General features: G+C 35.5%; 5 protein-coding genes and 1 long non-coding RNA gene across 18 annotated transcripts; 3 read left to right on the top strand and 3 right to left on the bottom strand.

Moving 5' to 3' along the window:
- The first annotated feature begins 67 nt into the window (after nt 1-67).
- Nucleotides 68-2,994, top strand: LOC105285675 (bifunctional coenzyme A synthase). The gene is made up of 5 exons (XM_011350031.3): nt 68-1,185; nt 1,353-1,696; nt 1,845-2,099; nt 2,202-2,384; nt 2,532-2,994. Exons 1-5 carry the CDS (start codon nt 594-596, stop codon nt 2,742-2,744), a joined length of 1,587 nt encoding a protein of 528 aa, XP_011348333.1. The 5' UTR covers nt 68-593; the 3' UTR covers nt 2,745-2,994.
- On the bottom strand, nt 2,733-4,254 carry LOC105285673 (intraflagellar transport protein 22 homolog). The gene is made up of 5 exons (XM_011350029.3): nt 3,998-4,254; nt 3,715-3,884; nt 3,438-3,637; nt 3,093-3,223; nt 2,733-2,828 (listed from the first exon to the last, which is right to left on the bottom strand). The coding sequence occupies exons 1-5, from the start codon at nt 4,034-4,036 to the stop codon at nt 2,799-2,801; spliced, it is 570 nt and encodes a 189-aa protein (XP_011348331.1). The 5' UTR covers nt 4,037-4,254; the 3' UTR covers nt 2,733-2,798.
- Nucleotides 4,131-4,795, top strand: LOC109611377. The gene is made up of 2 exons (XR_002193746.2): nt 4,131-4,208; nt 4,277-4,795. It is a non-coding gene; the product is annotated as an uncharacterized LOC109611377 (long non-coding RNA).
- On the bottom strand, nt 4,350-9,492 carry LOC105285672 (double-stranded RNA-specific editase 1). 5 transcript variants are annotated; one of them, XM_011350028.3, is made up of 7 exons: nt 9,214-9,491; nt 8,753-8,799; nt 7,255-7,409; nt 6,271-6,829; nt 5,798-5,967; nt 5,156-5,699; nt 4,350-5,063 (listed from the first exon to the last, which is right to left on the bottom strand). In XM_011350028.3, exons 4-7 carry the CDS (start codon nt 6,695-6,697, stop codon nt 4,951-4,953), a joined length of 1,254 nt encoding a protein of 417 aa, XP_011348330.2. In that variant the 5' UTR covers nt 6,698-6,829; nt 7,255-7,409; nt 8,753-8,799; nt 9,214-9,491; the 3' UTR covers nt 4,350-4,950. The 5 variants fall into 5 exon arrangements, with proteins under 5 accessions (XP_011348330.2, XP_011348328.2, XP_011348329.2 ...); XM_011350026.3 differs by lacking the exon at nt 7,255-7,409 and having other exon boundaries at nt 9,214-9,492; XM_011350027.3 differs by lacking the exon at nt 7,255-7,409 and having other exon boundaries at nt 6,271-6,724; nt 9,214-9,492.
- Nucleotides 9,493-9,594: 102 nt separating this feature from the next.
- On the top strand, nt 9,595-17,328 carry LOC105285677. 9 transcript variants are annotated; one of them, XM_026971930.1, is made up of 5 exons: nt 12,474-12,750; nt 13,074-13,326; nt 13,513-13,800; nt 13,944-15,554; nt 15,630-17,328. In XM_026971930.1, the coding sequence occupies exons 4-5, from the start codon at nt 15,485-15,487 to the stop codon at nt 17,075-17,077; spliced, it is 1,518 nt and encodes a 505-aa protein (XP_026827731.1). In that variant the 5' UTR covers nt 12,474-12,750; nt 13,074-13,326; nt 13,513-13,800; nt 13,944-15,484; the 3' UTR covers nt 17,078-17,328. The 9 variants fall into 9 exon arrangements, with proteins under 9 accessions (XP_011348339.1, XP_011348338.1, XP_026827731.1 ...); XM_011350041.3 differs by having other exon boundaries at nt 12,475-12,750; nt 13,074-13,800; nt 13,944-14,101; nt 15,530-15,554; XM_011350037.3 differs by lacking the exons at nt 12,474-12,750; nt 13,513-13,800 and adding an exon at nt 9,595-9,714 and having other exon boundaries at nt 13,074-13,197; nt 15,506-15,554.
- LOC105285678 (WW domain-binding protein 11) lies at nt 9,805-12,351 on the bottom strand. The gene is made up of 7 exons (XM_026971927.1): nt 12,139-12,351; nt 11,883-12,008; nt 11,698-11,795; nt 11,401-11,572; nt 11,065-11,318; nt 10,464-10,998; nt 9,805-10,389 (listed from the first exon to the last, which is right to left on the bottom strand). Exons 1-7 carry the CDS (start codon nt 12,200-12,202, stop codon nt 9,947-9,949), a joined length of 1,692 nt encoding a protein of 563 aa, XP_026827728.1. The 5' UTR covers nt 12,203-12,351; the 3' UTR covers nt 9,805-9,946.
- Nucleotides 17,329-17,479: the final 151 nt, after the last annotated feature.

Genomic DNA, 17,479 nt, shown 5'->3' with positions numbered 1-17,479 from the left:
CACTTTTGAACTACGTGTACACTCAAGTGTTCGAGAGAAAAAAAAGAAAAAATAGAATTGATAAAAGAGAGATAGAATAAACCATCACGAAAAATTCATGTGACACAAACAAACCTAATATTGAACAGCATATATTGGAAATATTGGTCATGAGTGCGGCATATAATAAAATAAAATGCGTTTATTTATAATTAATCATAATAGAGATATTATCTCTCATTCGTTTATAATGGATTTTAAATTTGATCTGACCTTTGACCTTGTGACAGGGCGAGGAACATGTGATGAGAGACTTGTCCAAACTAATTATGCTAATTTCTAACCTCTATTATTTTACTATTAATCTAACAGTCTAATAAATAGCATGTCTCGGAAAATTTATCTAAAATAATCGAAAAACACGAAGTCTGCCACACTCAGTGCCCAAAAATAGAGAAGAACTCCATCCTAGAATTCGAATTACATGTGAAGGAAATTGAGTGATTGGCAACTTTTCCAACATCATTCAAGAACAAATAATTTAATTGAAAATCGTGCTGTTAAACGGGAGTGTCCTTCAAAAGTTGGAGTAATTTCGACGTGTCTCTTCTAGAATGGCAAACACCGGCTTACTAGTTATAACAAATCCTGCAAGGGTGAGGAAATTGCTGCCTGTAATTCAAACACATGTTCTGAAAACGTTGTACATACAGTATTTCCCCGAGAAGAATATTCCCGTATCGGACAGTTATAACAATATCGCGACGTCGCAACACAGGAATTTACAATACTCCAAGAATATTATGGACATATATGTAAATACTTCTGCAATTGCGAGTCGGCTCGACATACGTGTTCTGCTCACTAACGTGAGACATCCTACTAGATCTATTATAAAAACTAAAAAACCTGTAGAGATAGTGATTTTCGATCAGCGGTATACTAAGGAGGAGAGAAACTTATTCATAGACTGCTTGGCCAATAGATCGACAATTTACAGTCTGATCACTTGCAACGATGATCAGGACCAAACCAATCACAAAGACGTGGACTGTGCTGCTCAAGATATAAAAACTTACAGGAATGTCATTCTGGGTGGAACGTTTGATCGTTTGCACAATGGCCACAAGATCTTGTTGAGCGAAGCTGCTTTACGTTGCACAGAAAGGCTTACCGTCGGCGTAACGGAGACGAACATGATCTCTGGTAAAGAGTTTTCATACTTTATTTTTATATTACTTAATCTTTCTTAATTCAAGCTGATAATACATGCCTGTGCAATTTAAGCAAAAAGTTTACGGAAGGTAAAAGATTACAAGGCAATCTGATTGAATAATATCTTTGCATGATACAGTGAGAACAAATATTTTCAGGTAAACTACTGTGGGAGCTTATAGAACCCTGTACGCAGAGAATAAGCGAAGTGAAAGAGTTTTTGGAAGACGTTGATTCATCAATAACATACAATGTTGTGCCTATCGAGGACATGTATGGACCTACTAAGGAAGATCCGACGCTTGAGATGATAGTTGTGAGCGAGGAGACAAAACGTGGAGGCGACAAGGTCAATGAATTGCGTTTGCAAAAGAATTTAAGCAAATTGGACATCTATGTGGTAGAACTGGCTGTTGATGAATGTCACAACAAACACGAAGAGGCGAAAATCAGTTCTAGCAATCAGAGGATAAGATTACTCGGCAAGAGGCTTCAACCTCCTGTGCGTTCCCTGTAAAATACTCACACCATACCATACACGCAAACCTGTAATAAATTCCAAAACACAATTAGTTGTAAGATTTTGTTTGAGGTTTTCTAAATTGCGGTCTGGAGCCATAAATCAATTAATAATTTATTTGTTTTACTAGAGAACAGATGGCAAACCGTTGAAGCCGTACATTATTGGTTTAACGGGCGGTATCACAAGCGGAAAATCTTCAGTTGCCGAAAAATTACAAAAACTTGGCGCTGGCCTTGTAAATTGCGATAAATTAGCTCACGATTTATATTTGCCTGGAAAAGATTGTTTCCATGCAATAATTGAACAGTTTGGTTCGTCCATTCTCAACTCGGATGGATTTATAAACAGAAAGAAGCTTGGTGATATAGTATTTAATGATAAGGTGTGTAAATAGCATAATTTTGTGTTTTTCTCTCTCTAGTTTATTAACTTAGGTTTTATTATTATTATTCATAATTCTAATTTAATCATTTCGATATTTTAGGAACAATTGGAAAAATTAAATAAATTAATTTGGCCTTTAATCTTACGGGAGGCAAAAAAGGAAATTGATATTCTTTACTCAAGAGGCTATCAAGTTATTGTCATGGAAGCGGCAGTTTTGATTCAAGCTAAATGGCAAAACGTATGTCATGAAATTTGGACTTGCATCATTCCACAAAATGAGGTGCGTCCCTATCTGACAGATATGTTGCATTTAATTTTAATGACCGGAACCTTTCACATGTATTTTATGTTTCTCCACTTATAATCTGCACAAAATCTCTGCAATTATTGATGTAACATTAATTTTTCTCATCAATCTGTTATATAGGCTATAAAACGTGTAATGGAGAGAAATGGATTAACTGAAGAAGCGGCCAAGTTGCGAATTGGGATACAACCAAGTAATACAGAGCAAGTTAAAGAAGCTAATGTTGTCATAAGTACTTTGTGGTCTCACGAGGTTACGCTAGAACAAGTAGAGAAAGCATGGAAGGAATTGACATCAGCTTTGTTAGAAAAGGAATCAGACGTAGAAAAGTAAATTTTTCTAATAAAATTTTCTACACACGCAATTCTACTATAGCTGTGCAGTAATTTAACTGCGACGCGTAATGCGAAAATTTATCTGTAAATAATATTAAACTGTTATTTTGTGATACAAGTTTTGTAAACAAAAAGTACAATATAATATTAAACAGAAAGTATAATATAATACTGATGTGCGGGAATCACTGGTGATTAGCTGACTTTTGTTAATGAATAAACGAGAATAAAGTATCAATTGCAAGAGAGTGCTATTATTCATTATTTGTATAATTGCATAAGTAAAAGGTGAATATTATAATTGATGAATATTATATTTAGAAAATAATATATTATCACTCAATACCAATTTGTCTTCTTTGCCGTCTTGCAGTTTTGTCATCAGGGCATTTAGAAACAATCGAAAATCCGCTTTCAGTTTGTCGCCTCCGTCATCCACATTACATTTAACATGAGAGATATGAGAAAAGCTAGATGCTTTATCATGTAAAATGATTTAAGGATTAATACTACTGAATTATATATTTTTCAATTGATTTAAAACTCTTAACTAATTAAGAGTAAGTATATTAAGAAAAAACATTGATTTCAAAATCAGATTTCTCCACATGCATTACGAAATATTTACAAAATACTAAATACACTAAAAATATTTATTAAATACTGGAGATACTGAATTAAAAATACTTACAAATAATTTTAGAGATATTCGATGTAGTATTATCAGGATCAAAATAAAATATCACACAACTATTTGGCCCTAATTTGGTTTCATCGACGAAATAATCGTATAATTCTCTCAACTCTTTTGATGAATCTCGTGTTTTTGCACTATATACGAGTATCACACCATGTACACCTTTACGCATAGCTGGCCAGCAATGTCTGAATCTGCAGAAGATTTTACCAATATATTTTTTCCTTTTTTGTTTTAAATTCAGTTTTATCACGGCAAATGAGATCTCTACTTGTAATTTCCACTACAGTCCCACAGCTCAATGTCTGTTGTAACGCGTTTGTTGCTCACTTCAATATCATTTACTTCAAACTCTAATATTCGAACGCCTTGAGTTGGATGATAATCGTACGGAATTTCCGTAGCATCTGCTAAGAAGTTCGCTATCGTAGTCTTTCCACTCTATAGATAGATATACATAAGCGTGACCGTTATTTGCGATATATTATCGGTATAACAATGTAACATAAATTGTTTTCTTATAAAAACATTAAGTAAATGAAGAATTTCCTTACCTCGACTGGCCCTATCATTATTAATTTTAATGTATGCATTATTAGATAATGCCTGTTGCAAGAATATCATTACACAGGACACAACAATGCACGAGGTAGCATTGTTTGGCAATTGTTACTATAGCGACTGCATATTACATACTCCTATACAATACAATCGATTTTCTCTTGAATCGTTTCTCCTCCAATGGTTTTTCTTAAGAAGCGGAACGTAAGATATAATTCATAAAATCTAAAATTATGTTAATTATTTATATATATATTATATAACACGTACAGATATCAAATGTATGAGGAATATACCAACGCATGTATCCGTTGTAAAGAGTTATGATTTTATTGAATACACTAATATCTTTCTATTACATTTATTGGTGTATCTTAATAATAGGTAATACAGTATGCATACATTACGTAATTATTGACGTAATTATTAACTATAACATAATCTTACGATAACTTAAACACGATTGTATAACATTTCTAGATCTGGTCACAATTTATTACCGCAAAGCAGTTTTCTACAAAAGACTCAAGCAATTTTTCCAACCTAGTACATTTACATGTATGTTATTTAACGCGTTCCATGTACCATTCCTTGCGTGTACCACACAATTTTCGGTACACATTGAAACTCATTTTCAGGCCAAATGATATTTTTATCATTGGTAGATAAAGAACAAGGAAATAATTGTCGATATTACTATTACATGTTCTATGATATAATATTTGTTAAGTTGAGTCAGGTTTAATCATTTACTCTATTAAAAAATAAATTTTCAGCTCAAAAGTGAAAAAGTCGATAATTTTTACATAATTTATGAAATAATGTACCGTTTTTGGTACACGTAGCCTGAAAATGACAACTCAGAAACAGCTTGGCACACCCAGAGAACGTGTTAATACACACATATAATATACACGAGCGGAGCACGCCCGGTCACAACAATATTTTAGTCAATTACCATATTATCCTGTTGTGCAGAATCCTCGGGATAAGTTAAGTTGTACAATGCTGATAGCGCCGCCTTGGCTGCCGATTTCTTAGCGTCCTTTTTATTTCTAGCTGCAATGAAGAATTTTTATTTTCAGTCATAAATTAAAAATTATGACTGAAAATAAATTATAAATTAAATTATTATAAATTATCTTGCATACCTGTCCCTGAATATTCCACTCCGTCTACTTCAACGGCCAAGGTGAACATTGTATTGGGTGGATTACCAACGCGATTCAGCTCCACGTATGTCAGACCGGGTCTCATTTGATTCAGTAACATAACTGGATGGATATTTGTCGGGTTAGGCGGAAGGTCCTTCTGAAACGGATCCTTGGGTGTGCTGTTCTCTTTTTTAGGTGTCTTCGTAGACGGCAAGCCAGGCCGTGAGATGGGGATCGACGTTCCCTGATTGTGCCACTCGAGGAAAAGTTTGTAAAGTGCAAAACTGGCCAACGAGCTCCATGGGATTTCATCTTCCTGGGTATTTGCGTCCGTGGCGTTGCTGTCATTGTTCTCCTCTTTTACGTCCATAGATGAATCCATAGATGAATTAGCTTGCACCTCCGATTCAGCGTCGATGCGCGCTTTCATAGACGCTGTGGTCATCTTTTCGAGCAACAGAGCTTTTAATGCATTTTCGGCGGCATTCTGCCGAGCAAGCGGTTTTGACAATCCCTGTCCAACGAACGTTTTACCATCGAGCTGTAAAAGGAAGTTATATTAATAGTTTATTTAAAAAGCGGAATTAATTAAGTGTGGATCACACCAAGCACATAGTAGATATTAAATCATGGTGTTACCTCAGCGTGAACGAGATAAAGTGAATTCGGCATGGGCCCCTGCGTCTCGGGGAATGTGAACTGAACCCCGGCCTTCATCTCATTTAATACCATGATCGCGTTCTTCGGTTGCAAAGTTTTCCTTAGGCGTTGATTCATGCGAAGGCGTTTCAATTTCTTGTTCACTTTAACTGTACGTAAGAACGATCATATTATAAACGTGTAAACGTAATTACAATGAATATTGTAATTTACTATTGTGTATCAGTAGAGAAATTCACATTGATTACAGGAGACTTAAAGCTCAAGCAATTCGGTCGCTTTAGTATGATACCGGAGCAACCGAAGTTCCTGAATCTTCAAATTTGCGCAGTGAAGTGTCATCATAGAAAAAGGAAGAGTAATTCTTCATTCTCATCGTGCAAAAATAAATAGTACGAAGGTACAAAGAAATGAATATATAAAATATCTGTAATTAATTAAAAGCTATTTACATCCAGGATTTTTTCTTCGCCATCTTGGTTGGGCTTCTAGCAAGTCCATGTCTGTATTCTCAGATTGCATACTGTCGTCCTTACTGTCAGAATTATTATTAGTAGAAGTCGGTGCAGGTACGGGAGAAGGCACGCAAGGCTGAGAAGGTACAGGTGCAGCTTGTGCTACACTCGTTGGAGCTGACTGTACATTTACTGTACTCTGTTTTAAGATTGGCTTCAATCTCTGTGGCAATGGGGCGGCTGAACTTGACATTTGTTGTTGCGATTGTTGCTGTTGTGCCTGTTGTTGCTGCAATGATGGCGGCGGCGGCTGCTGCGGCATTTGTCCCTGTTGTCCTTGTTGTAACTGTTGCTGAGACATTGACGGCTTCATTTGTTGCGTTGAGGCTATGTTTGGTAGAAGTCGTGGTGATCCAGCTGCCATCTGTGCCGGCGGCTGTTGTTGTTGCTGCTGCGATTTGAAGCCTTGTAAGTTTTGTGGTACGTTGCCTTGTTTATAATTGCTTTGTTGAATAGGCGCAGATTGCGATGCTTGGTAACTTCCTTGTGTATTAAACTGTAAAAGATAGGGTGGGTCGCCGCTACACAAGGAACCTCTACGGTAGTGCTACCCCACCAAAGTCTAGCATCGTATATCAGTGATGTGTGAACGCTATCCACATAGCTCATACCAACCATGTTACCTTTACTATGGGCTTCAACGTTTCTTTACTCATGACTGAGCAGAGTTTATAGAACTGAAAATATGCTATTAATAAATAATAATTGATATAATATTTTTAAAAAAGATTTTGCACAGGAGAGCTCTTTCTTGCATTCATTGTGACACTAATAAATGTTATATTTTAAAATTCGACTGTAAGTTAATGTAAATCGTACAATTTGATCTCTTATATTGAATTATATTATCTTGAATTTAAAGAAAGTACCAGTAGAACCAAGAACCAGTAGAAGCAAGTTTTATGCAAGTAGAATGCTTACAATGATGCAGCATTTTCATAATCAAACTTGCTTAGACACGAGTATTCATGAACCACCAAGAAAATGGCCTACGGTAGAGTATGCTATGTGGGTAACAGACGACCTAGTCCCTGGTCGAATGCACCTCCTCGGTATTGTTGTATAGCTACTAGTACCTGCGTTGCAGGTAGGAGGGGAAAGTAGAAACCACTAATTAGTACATGCAAATGAAAGAGTCTCGTTGACAGCAAATGAAATTCACATTTGCATTATGAAAACTAACATATCTATTATTACTATATTGTGATTAGTGTCACATAATTAATATTTAGAAATATTGGATGCTTATTATATTTATAAAATATTTATAAATTTATAGTTATAAATTTATTTAAATAAAATAAATGTCATAAAATATTTGATTTTACTTTAATAAAATCTTAACGTTAAAAATTTTATTAATATGAATTAATATAAATAATAATTAAAATTCTTTGTTTTTAACACAGATTTATGATTAGGTTATTTTTGTTGTAATGTGAAAATTAAATTTTTTTGGAAGTAACTATTAATACAATTATAACATCTATAGTGGATTAATAAATAAAATTTAATTTAAAGATATTTAATGTAATGTGAATAAGAAAATTTTAATCCATAAGGCAAATATATCTATGAATATATGCAAAGATTAATTATGTATAATGACATTAAAATGCTTTTATAGTTTCTTTAACATTTAGACTGCTCAGTTAATTTAAATGATTTTATTAACTTTTCATAGAGGATTAGTCTCTTGGATTAATCCTCTAAGTGAATATGAACTATCCAAGCCTATCAAATCAGCAAACCTGTCTGTCTGGTTCTCCCCTGTACACAAGTAGTAAACAACTATGACATCATCAATTACAAGGTAAATAGATGTTTCATGAATTTTTCATATTTTAAATGATTATTTATCCTGTTATCCATATGTACAGATATCATGGCAGTCTAAATGTTCAAATTTAATTCCTAAACCATTTCGCCCAAATGTATAATTAAAGTATAATTTCAACAATAATATGTACATAAACACTATATTTTTTTAAAAGCGATGCTGTATTCTCATATGGAGCAAATCTCAAAATTCTTGCAACATTATGATATTGCTTATTAAACAATATACTTAAATGTTGTGCTTTAAATCTTATATATTATAATATAGACAACTTGTAATTTTTATAATAAAATTGTTCACATTATTATCTTAAATATAATCTTATGAATCTTATTGGGCAATAAGAAAGCTTTACTAGTATTTGAAGACTATACTGACATAAACTATAGAGTCTATGCGCATTATGCATGAAACAGAACACAGCCTTGAGACAATCTTGATACAAAAACAAATGATGAACATCGCCTTATAGATTCTCTTATTTATATCTTTACTGATTATTTAAATATAAATAATCAGTACACACGTAAAAAATAATCAAATGTTATCACAAATATAAAAGAAATGCAAAATACTTACATTGGATGCATACGATCCTTGCCCCTGGGAGTTGTTGGAATTTCGCGCTGCAATATAAAATAACTCGTCAATATATCACATACTGCAATATAATAATACACAATAACATTACAATCAGATAATTCGACTAATCCTACCAACGAAAGAGCGCTTTCCATCGATATACACGTACCAGACGTGCTCGTGATTTACAAGATCAACATATTCCCGGACTCATGTCGCAATAAATCATGTGCATTTCTGGAAAGGCCACACGCCATGTTTTCGACGAACATTATCGCGAAACTCACAGCAGACCGCCATTCACCATTAACCGGCTATCGATTTTTTTGCATGCAAGATTACGCTCCGCTTTATGCGTCTTAAATGGTGTCGCGTTATCGACATCGCGAATTGATACGCAGAGCATGTCAGGCCGAAGTCTTCGTACAATATTATTTATCATATTTAGCAAGTCTTACTATAGCTTTGAGACGGTCTATTTCGCGTATACATCCTTCGGTCGTGTCTGGTATTCTCGGTTTGGTATATCTCGAGCCAAGTCGACCCACGTTGGTACACGTTAAACAGGCAGCACACGAAAAGGATCGGATGTAATGAGATCTAAGACGAAATCGTGTGAATCAATGCAGCACCGATCCGCACAGCCGGTCGGAATGTTGGAACTCGGATCCGATTCCACGGACGGCACGACTCTTCTCACCCAAAAGTAACTCTGATATTGGTTGGTAATACTAACCAATACCAACTTGGCGGTCCCATGGTGCGGAACATGCGCAATGCGGAAATGGCGGAACGCTCGTGATTGGCTCGATTCTTCTTACGTTCGTCTCGCCGATTTCTATTCCACAACCTATCATTTTATCTGCGGAATTATAGAGATAAAGACAATTTTAATTCGGGAAGTAGATTCGACGGGAATTCCACGAAAGTAGACTTGGAAATTATGGATCCTAGACAAGGTAGGAGAGGTTATAGCAAGGATTTGATTGGGTTCAAATTGAAGCAGTTATCACTCGACCGGGTCACTATACATTGAATTATACGCATAATTAAATTCCTAAACTTATTTTAATGTCATTCAGCATGTTAGATATCAATTTGATCAAATGATAGTAAATGATAGATAACGCGTTCTCAATCGCATTGTATATAGTACAAGACATATGAATTAAATAAGACATTTTTTGGAGTTCAGAGCAACCCTTCCATTTCCTGCATAAATTGCATGTACGCGTCGTCTTTCGTCTTAGGTTGCTGTGCAGTCCTAAGTGGTTGCGCCTCGGGCAATCTTTCCGTGATTCTGGAGATATTACTGAATTTCTCTCTCTTCTTGTCGTCTCTCTTTACGCGCAGGGACGTCGGCAAGAATCTGGTAACGTCAGCGGCCAGATTTCTGATTTGCGGCTTCGCCTCGATAGTGGTAGTGCTTTTTCCCTCCTTGTCCTTCCGGTTAATTAGCTGCGGCGCGGCGGAGAGCACGTTGGGCGTTTTCGGTTGCGCCGTTGTTCCAGACTGCGTTTGCATCTGAGAATTTGATATATTTGACATATTCGACATCTGCATCTGCGGCGGCGGCATCCTGGGTATGCTCGGTGGTCCGGGCCTCAATATCCTCGGCATTCCAGGTGGCGGACCTACAAAACGATCATTATAAAATTTCTTCTGCGTACAAATGACGCAGTTGAACCTGTTGAATCCCATGTATTACCAGGCGGTAGTCGAAGCCCGATGCGCGGTGGTGGTGGCGGTGGCATCCTGAGATGTAGCGGCGGCGGAGGTGGTCGATAGAGTAACGGTGGAGGTGGCATGCCCATCGACGGCATTGCGTGCTGCTGCTGCGTGTGCTGCGCATGAGGATGAGACGCGTGCAGACCGTGTCCGGAGAGGTGATCCGACGCCCCGGGTGGTTCCAGCTCTTCGTCATCGGCCTTGTTACTGGACTTGTTGTTGCTCGACTTGGGCTCGTTCTCCGCCTCGAGCAGTGACAACCGCGCGTTAAGATCCTGGGCACGCTCAGTCTCTCGTTTTTTATGGACCACTTCCATCTCTCGCATGAACTGATCGATATCCTGGCCAGCCATCGCCAACATCTTCTGTTGCAACGTCGTCGGCTTGACCTTCGCCATGTCCCTGTCCTTCTCTTTCTCCTTCTCCTCTTTCTCCTTATTCTCCGATTCCTGTTTGCCGTCCTCCTTGTCGTCAGCGAATCGTATGGTTCTCGACTTTGCTGGTGGATCCTTGACCTGTCGATCGTATAAATGTTAAAGTTACTCGTTTCATATTTATGACAAGCGTTCATTCATACATACACTTTCAACTGTGTCTTCATCATCGCTCGACAATTCGGGGGGCGGAAATGGTGGCACACCAGGTGGCTCTTTGTTGGGTGCTAACGTAGGCACAGATGGAGACGTCGCATACGCACTGGTTTTCTTTAAGATGCTTGGTGGTATTGGGATGTTCACCAACGGATGATGCTGCGATATGTAGTGAGGATGAGGCGGGTACATGTGTGCAGGTGGTTGCGGCATGTCCGGTAGTGGAATCTGTGACGTTAAGGATCCTGCAGACATTTTATTTCTTGTTATTAATTATAGCTGCACCTTCTCACGTAATACTTTGATCGTGTTACAAGGTGTATCTACCTGGATATATCCTGGATATGTCATTAGCTGCAGATGGCAATGGAATCTCATCAACTTGTACTTGCTGCGCGTGTCGCACAGCTTCAAAGTATGAGACCAGGTCTATCCGTCTACGTTCGTACTGTATCAATTGCTCTTTCAATTCTGCCCACTTCTCCTGATCATCCTTTGCCTTGAAAGATAAAGAAATGATATTTATTTTAATGATATTGCAGTACAGGTCAGTCATCAATCCTGTCACGAGCTTACCAATATTTTATCGAAGGAAATTTATAATCATGCTATTTACATACTTACATACATTTTTAATACACGATCTAAAGTCTCCTTAAGTTTCTTTCGTTTATCCTTTAATACTTTCTCGTTTAAGGGTGGTGGCTGCATTACGTTGTATTCTAAAACAAAAAACAAGAGAAAGATGTAAGAACACGTTACGTGTAACGCTGTTTTACAAAAGCAGTATGTAATGTGTCTATACCAACCCATCTGATCAATCTTCTCCATTTCTTCAATGATCTGTGCTGGATCCTTGCCTTTCAGTACAGCAGCTCTTACTAACTGTCGCTGCTTCTTATTCTTTTTTAATTCCTTCTTACGTGCCTCTTTCCCTACGATAAGGAACATTTAATTATCTCACAATTCTGCATCTTTTTCATTACGAAAGATAATATTTATGTAATATTAATAGACGTTTATGATAATATTAATAGATGTTTGGTTATGTCTTTGCATACTAACTCGCTTGATCCGTGGGATTCATGTATTTCCCACTTTTCGTGGTGTTGATGGAACGACGACCCATTTTTGCGTTATTTCTTCTGTAAACCAAATTAATACCAAACTTTTATTTGTTAAAACCAAAGGTAAAATCTTTATTTACGTCACTTCTGGTTAATTCTCAATTGACTCGCGAATAGAGCAGCGCGCCGAACGCTCTGGGGTAGCATCATAAAACCTTGATCAGAAAATTGACAAATAAACGCGACTTGATTCTGCTTTACCTTACGCGTAGGTAAAGAAGGCATCTATTGAACCGCTAGAGCCTATATACAGGATCGTATGGTAAAAGCTCATTCTACAATAGTAAGAGACCTATTGGTCGGTTTTTGAAATAATCGATTTCGATTGGTCACTTCTGGGCCGGGATTCTGTAACTCATTATCGATAGTTTTCGGTATCGTTAACTAGCGATAGCCAATGGCAAGGACGACCTTGGAGAAAAACGTGGCTCTCATAGGTTGTCGCTAGTTACAGAATCTCGGCCCTGAAGCCTTTGTGACCACGAGAAATCGATTCGCGATCTCGATCCGAGAAATGTGTGGCCAATCAACTTGCAGCTTTCCCAGCTAGGTAAGCTAGACGTGGATTTCAAACATTATTCGTTGCGTAGTACTGCGGGTCAGTTCTCTTTGAGAGAAAGAAGGAATCGGAAAACGAAAAACTGAAAGTTTCGAATATAGCGTTACTACCTCGAAGCAGTGTGAAATCTAACATTGGTTCGTAAAAGTCGTGTAAGTACTTAGTTTGTATGTACGGGAATTCAGGTAGCCTGCAGAAAAGAATTTTACGCCTGTGCCACATTCCTCGATACTATTTGGTAGCATGTGGAATAATTTCTCATAACGCACACAAGTTGTTAATAAATAACGGAATGTCATCTCGTTATCTTGCAGAAGTAGATCCAAGTGAACGAACCACGATAGCTACACATACTTTCTGGAACTGTTGATGAATTCATTTCGACAGGCAAATTTCCGGAAACGAGAGCGACCCTACATAAAACATCTGCATAAAAAGATAAGTAGTACACGAACAGAAATAAATTCCCAGTTGCCGCAATTGAGTCAGATTATAAAATTGAATGAGATCATAGGACTGGCGAGACAGTTCGACGTTATAGCTCTTGCAACAATTCACTATTCTTAGGTATAACATATAAGAATTGTTAAGGAATTATTACAAGGAATCGAGCTAGACTGCAACGTCATTTTAATAGCTCTAAAAACATTAATAGCAATGAGCATAATACAAGAAACACAAGAACGGTTAAGGAAAATTAGCAAGTCATGTGTACAATATTTTGAACTGAACAATTTCCGATCGAAATCGCAGGTAACATGGTGGTTACTGGTAGTACTTCCAAGGAAAAATATCAGAGAACGTTACTACTATCGTTATATGGAACGTACAGAAGACCAGGCACATACTAGAACTTTTATTTCGTCTAGCAATTTTGGATAAGATGCAGCTGAAACGTTTCTTTCTGCGATAGAGGCAACTAGAGCATATCGTAACTTGTATTCCATTTCAAAGAAGGAACTTTGATATATTATAAACATGTTGGATTATAAGCAGTAATATCAAATAGGAGACGATAGAGTTAACTGAGCCCTGCCAAAGGTTTGTAAAGTACAAAAGTCGAATAACTTTTTAAATGAATTAGCAAAATTATTGATATTCACGAACTTGAAGGATAGGATGGTTATCGTTCTGACGGGGTATGCTATTATAGTTTGGTCTGATTACTTATCACATTCTTTCAGACATAAAATAGGCGACACAGGAAATACTGTAAAACCATTTGAGGAAATAGAAACGGACATGCAGAAATATGTGAAAAAGAGTAGTCTAGATTATTACATTATAAAATATACTTAAATGCGCATTTCATCATATCAAATGAGCAAATAGGACAATTATCGTGAGACATGATTTATTTTTCAGTAATGCGGTTGAATCAATGCTTATTATAGTTAAAGGAAACATGTCTTAAAAATTGGAAATTCTGTTTCCTACTACTTTTTGATATAGAAGCATGCAACAATATTATTTAGTAATAAAACATTTTATAACATAATATTATATTCTATAATATGTAGAATTTATAATACAGTTGTTTATAATATTATATTACTTATGAATGAAAATATCCATAAAATGTTTTGCAGGAAACAGGAATTTGTATAAGAGATTGTATTTTTATAGGATTTATCTATCTAAATGCAACTGTATGCATATTGTTATATAGGATGTATTTATTATAGCTATACAAATCTATGAAATAATTTCTCTTTTATTGACATCATTTTATATTTTTAAAAACTTCTTTTATTATGATATAATTAATCCCTTATATTACAGTAGTCTCTTTCTCTTATATATTCTATGACACAACATGCCAATATATTCATGCAATATATAAAAACGTTGAAAAAGGTATCATATAAAAGTCATATAGATACACATTACCTCATGAATTGAAAATAACTCTGGCTTGTATTATAATTATATTCCGTATGTTAGTAATAGATACATGATGCTTATCAACCTATTGTATGTTGTTTTACATTATGTTCTGTATTTGTAATTCTATTTTTATACATAATATTTTTATTTTATTAATGTTTATTTCTAAAGTATACATCTTATTACCAGAAAGAAACTATATTTCCAAATAATAATATTCAACAATAAATTATACATAGTTTTATTAGTAAATGACGAAATACTACTAAAACACATAATAGATGATGTTTTAAAATTTAAAATCTGAAGAAATGCATTCAGTTTAACACAAACACGTGAAAATTAGTAATATATCAAATATCAATATATCCACATATTCGCGTATAAAAATGTTTCGAATAAAAGTACATGGGAAAGATGTCTGATAGGTACATTATTGATTGAACTGTCACTTTCTTCATTATTTTAATTTTACAATATTTTGCGTTACAAGGCAAGGAGTATTGTATATCAATATCATTGTTCCATCGTTCGTTATACATGTTACTGCAGATAATTTTTTTCTAAAGAAAGATCTAAAACTAAATCAGAAGTTAACGTTTAAAATATAACGTTTCCGACATAAGTCAGTTTCGAATCTAACATTGGACACTGTCGCGTACATTGTTTTTGTATATTTAGAAATTCATGTAGCCCGTCGAAAACAAGTTTACATGTTGTATCTTCAGTCACATGTTGGACACAGAGCATTTCACGAAGATCAGAATTTATCCCGTAGTAATCTAATTAGTTTTACATCTATCTATTTATTTTTCGAATTGTGAAATTTGCTGTAATAATGTTTCGTTATTTGCGTTACATGTACGATGAATACGTTAAACAGCCGTGGAGAAATAGTGCTTCACTAGGTAATACATAGGAATTATATATTTAAAACAAATTGTATGGTATTACTAACGGAATGTCATCTCGTCATTTTGCAGAAGAAGATCCAAGTGGACGACGCAGGATAGATACATACATTGACCCACGCATTCTGGAACCGTTGAAGAATTCATTTCAACAGGCAAAGTTGCGGAAGAAACTCTATGAGTATAAGATGGGAATAGGAAGTGAATGCACAAAAATATATTCCCAGTTGTCGCAGTTGAGTCAGACTATAGAATTGTGGAGCCAGTTCGATGTTATAGCTCTTGCAACAATTTACTACAACTTAGGTGTAATATATAAAGACTGTCGATCGATGAAAGATACAAAAGAGTCTCTATATAACTTATCAAAATCTCGCGCATTATTACGAGGAATCGAGCTAAACTGCACCGCCATTGTAATAGCTGTAAAAACTGTAATAGCAATGGGCGAAATACAAGAAACAGAAACAAAGCAATGGTTAACTGAAGCTATCAAGTTATGTTTACAATATATTGCACGGGACAATTTCCAAACAAAACCAATTTACACATATTTGGCTGATGTTTCTGAGAAAAGAGATCTAAGATGGGTAATAATATTGTTATATGGGTATATGATAAGGCGTATGGGAATGTTATATTGTCCTACTGGCGAGATGGATGAATGGATAAAAACCGTACATGAGTTTTTAAACCACCGGGCAGGAATTATCAACTCTCCCAATGAAACATGTGAATGGTCTAATGCAGCAGTTACGATAAGTACGTATTTGATAAAGAAGCAGCGCTTTACTGAAGCCAGAAATTGTCTCACTGCAGCAGAATATATGCTGAGGAGAATAGAAGGAGATCCGTCAGTTAACGTTACCGTCATGAAGCTAAACGCAGAAGTTGCTGATGCATGGCTTACATATACAACCAACATTATGCGGGAGTCAGCTTCGCAGCTACAAAGGCTACAAGTTCAACAACAAGCAAGCTCTGTACCAAATCAAGAGGAACCTCAAGAGTTACTATTATTTACGTCACTGAGTGAACACTTAGCAGATATTAATAACAGAATTACTGATTCGTATGTATCGAATATGCATGATGCAGATAGAATTTCTTGCTTTGCAATAGACAAATATTGGTTAGCTAGAAATATTTTCGTTAGATTCGGCAACGATGTCGGACATCTCCAAACAGCTTTTAAATATGCTTTGACATTTAAATATCTCACATCTTTTACGACCGATACGAAGGTACAAATAAAAATACATGAGTCTCGAAAAAAGTTATTACGTACTATTTGCAATGAATATGCACAGAATATGATACATGTACTAGAAGTTGTATTTCATCTTGGAGCCATGTTAGAGATGTGGAAAGATGCGGCTGAAGCTATTCATTCTGTAATAGCGGAAACTAGATTAGATTGTGACTTATATTCCACTTCAGAGGAGAAACTTCAGTATATTTTAAACCTGTTGGATTATTATAAGCACTGGCTAGCAAATAGGAGATGCTATTTCATTTAAAAAGTCGAATAACTATTTCGTGTGTAGTATTAAATACATAATGTAATAATATACTTTTGACTGATTTGATATTATTCATAATCTGTTACATGCTTTTGTTTCCACCAAGTTGATTTTTTAAATTTCCAAATGTTAAACTCAATGGTATGAATTAATGTATTGATTTATGGATATTTAAATTGTGACAAATACCAAATATTATATATGATATTATACATGTGATATTAAAAACTGACTTTTTTATCATTTTATATCCGTTTCATGTTGTCTTATATTTCCTGTTATGTATCATGGGAACTTGGCGTTAATTTAGTTTGGAAAGTAATTTTTACAATATTTATCAAAGAGAAAAGTAATATGTTTGGATATAATTTTTATATTTAGAGTACATGTACTTTCTTT

This window comes from Ooceraea biroi, chromosome 8 (genome assembly GCF_003672135.1).
Source record: "Ooceraea biroi isolate clonal line C1 chromosome 8, Obir_v5.4, whole genome shotgun sequence".
Taxonomy (NCBI): Eukaryota; Metazoa; Arthropoda; class Insecta; order Hymenoptera; family Formicidae; genus Ooceraea; species Ooceraea biroi.
Note: the sequence above shows the minus strand (reverse complement) of the source record. Positions and strands in the feature narration are given on the sequence as shown.